Source organism: Austrofundulus limnaeus, unplaced genomic scaffold (genome assembly GCF_001266775.1).
Source record: "Austrofundulus limnaeus strain Quisiro unplaced genomic scaffold, Austrofundulus_limnaeus-1.0 Scaffold1146, whole genome shotgun sequence".
NCBI lineage: Eukaryota > Metazoa > Chordata > Actinopteri > Cyprinodontiformes > Rivulidae > Austrofundulus > Austrofundulus limnaeus.
In genome coordinates this window covers 54,164-56,216 of record NW_013953548.1, presented here as the reverse complement: position 1 = coordinate 56,216, position 2,053 = coordinate 54,164, and the positions used below count along the sequence as shown (strand labels likewise).

At 40.6% G+C, this 2,053-nt stretch overlaps 1 protein-coding gene across 2 annotated transcripts in view; it reads right to left on the bottom strand.

Moving 5' to 3' along the window:
- The window catches only part of tfg (trafficking from ER to golgi regulator), a 22,081-nt gene that overhangs the window by 7,562 nt on the left and 12,466 nt on the right, over positions 1–2,053 (bottom strand). For both annotated transcript variants that reach the window (XM_014030933.1, XM_014030932.1), the window contains exons 4-6: positions 1,714–1,860; positions 671–838; positions 440–583 (exon numbers count right to left, since the gene is read on the bottom strand). In XM_014030933.1, the coding sequence (XP_013886387.1) occupies positions 440–583; positions 671–838; positions 1,714–1,860 (459 nt within the window). The remainder of the gene's footprint in view (positions 1–439; positions 584–670; positions 839–1,713; positions 1,861–2,053) is intronic.

Sequence of the window (2,053 nt, the reverse complement as noted above, 5' to 3'; positions counted from 1 at the left end):
GTACAACACATGGTGGCCCCGCTGCACAGCTGGGCTCGGTGAAGAGGGGTAGAACTGAGGAGTGACGGTGATGCGACAATATTTATATGTGCAGGCGGAGCCTGACATCTGTCGTCATCACGTCACCTGCCTAAAGGCGTGATTAGAGGTGGCTTCAGCCAGGACACGCAGGGGCGTGGTTCCCATACATGATGTTGTACCGAGTGAATTGACTGAAAGGGAACCACAAGAATATTGTGCTGCGTGAGATGAATTTGCATCCTTGGATACTCTTGTTTATACTGTTTTTAAGATAACACCGCACTGATTTTTCAGCCACAACTCATTTTTCAAATCCAAGCATGAATCTGGCTGCCAAACAGGGAAACAAGCTTGCAGTACATTGGGTAATGTGTGCGTAAGAAGAATTTACAGAAGATCTGTGCGAACAGTTTCTCACCATCCATTCCAGCCGGGGGTCCCTGCTGTACTCCAGCATAAGGAGCCTGTGGCTGAGGGGGCACTCCAGGCTGAGGTGCTGCAGAGGAGGAAGCGATGCTGTCAGGTGTTCCTGAGCGCTCCTCTGCTGCAGCTGCTGGGGCCACTACACAAAAAGAAACATACAATAAAAAAACATGGACACTTGGCAGGAAAGTATCTTACTTTTTTAGAGTTGTGGAATTTGAAGTACCTGGGGCTTGGTCCTCACTCAGACCGAAAGCAGAGATTACATTTTTGCTGACCTCGTCCTGGTTTTTTAATGGATCAAAGGCTGACATGCTGGCTGCACTGACCGGAGGGGCCTGTTTCACTGAAGTGTCTGCTGCTACAACCTTCCCATCACGTCCATCCACCGACTCTATAAACAAACAAAAAACACATCTGAGCATCAAGAAAACAATGAATTGATCATGTTACTACAATATTAAACAAGCTTATATGTGACATATGAAGCAAGCTTTAAGTGGTATAATTGTTTTTCACATTCAACTCAAAGTAAAGTACCCAGACTAAAAATCTTTACTCTCTGAATGCAGGGCTGTGTCAATGTGTTTTTTAGAAGTTACTTTTAAAGTCCCAAGTTTCTCTCATGAAGCAAATTATAAAGGCATCGACGCTCAATAACTTTACACAGTTCTCATAAAAGCTTTGATGTTTGTTACAATGAAGCAGACAGAGCCAGTTTCTGATGTGCATTAATGTGGGTTAGTTTGACCACAATCAAACTGGACCGAACTGGTCTGCTACAAATTCAGTACACTGCTCAAGACAAATATTGCAGCAAGAATTCAGTAAATTATTTCAACAATGACCGACTCTTTTAAAAAGTCTCATTCTGCTGCCAGTGTCTGTGTGTTTTTACAATTTTGGCCATAAAATAAGTGAAATATATAGAAGAATTATTTGTTAAGGTCATGCACACGATTTTAACAACATTACAAACCTTGACAGAAGCCTAAATTAAAATAAATAAATTAAAAAAAATCATAACCTCTAAGTGAAAATGTGTTTGCTCTAACAGTGGGCCAGAAGCACAGAGGATTGTGACACTGAATACTTTTTTTCACTCCCATTGAGCACATCTATAATTGGACAGAATTCAATAATGTTTATCTTTAAACAATTGAAATAGCAGCTGTACCCACCAACACACAAGGAGAGACACTAATGTTTGTATCTACAAGAATAAATGTACTCATTTTATCAGATTACTTTGTGTGAGGAGATTCTTACCACTTTCCAGAGCTGTAGAAGTCAGACCAGGCTCTGAGGGGGGCTCCAGACTGTCAAGGAGGTTGTTTACTTTATTCCTGAGCTCAATCAGCTCTCTGCGCAAATATTTCACCTGACTGGACTCCAAAGGCCGTGGCTGACCATTTACTGCAGGGATGAGAATATAGAGATGTGACAAGGTGAAGAAACAAAAAAACTTCTCGAGTATATGAAAAATAAAAAGTCCTACATTTCTGAACCTTGTTTTGTATAAAATTATTACCTGTGCAAACATAAAGATTGAGAGTTTTAATGAAATCTTATAACTTAAAAAAATGTATGTACAGTGTGTGTCGTATAT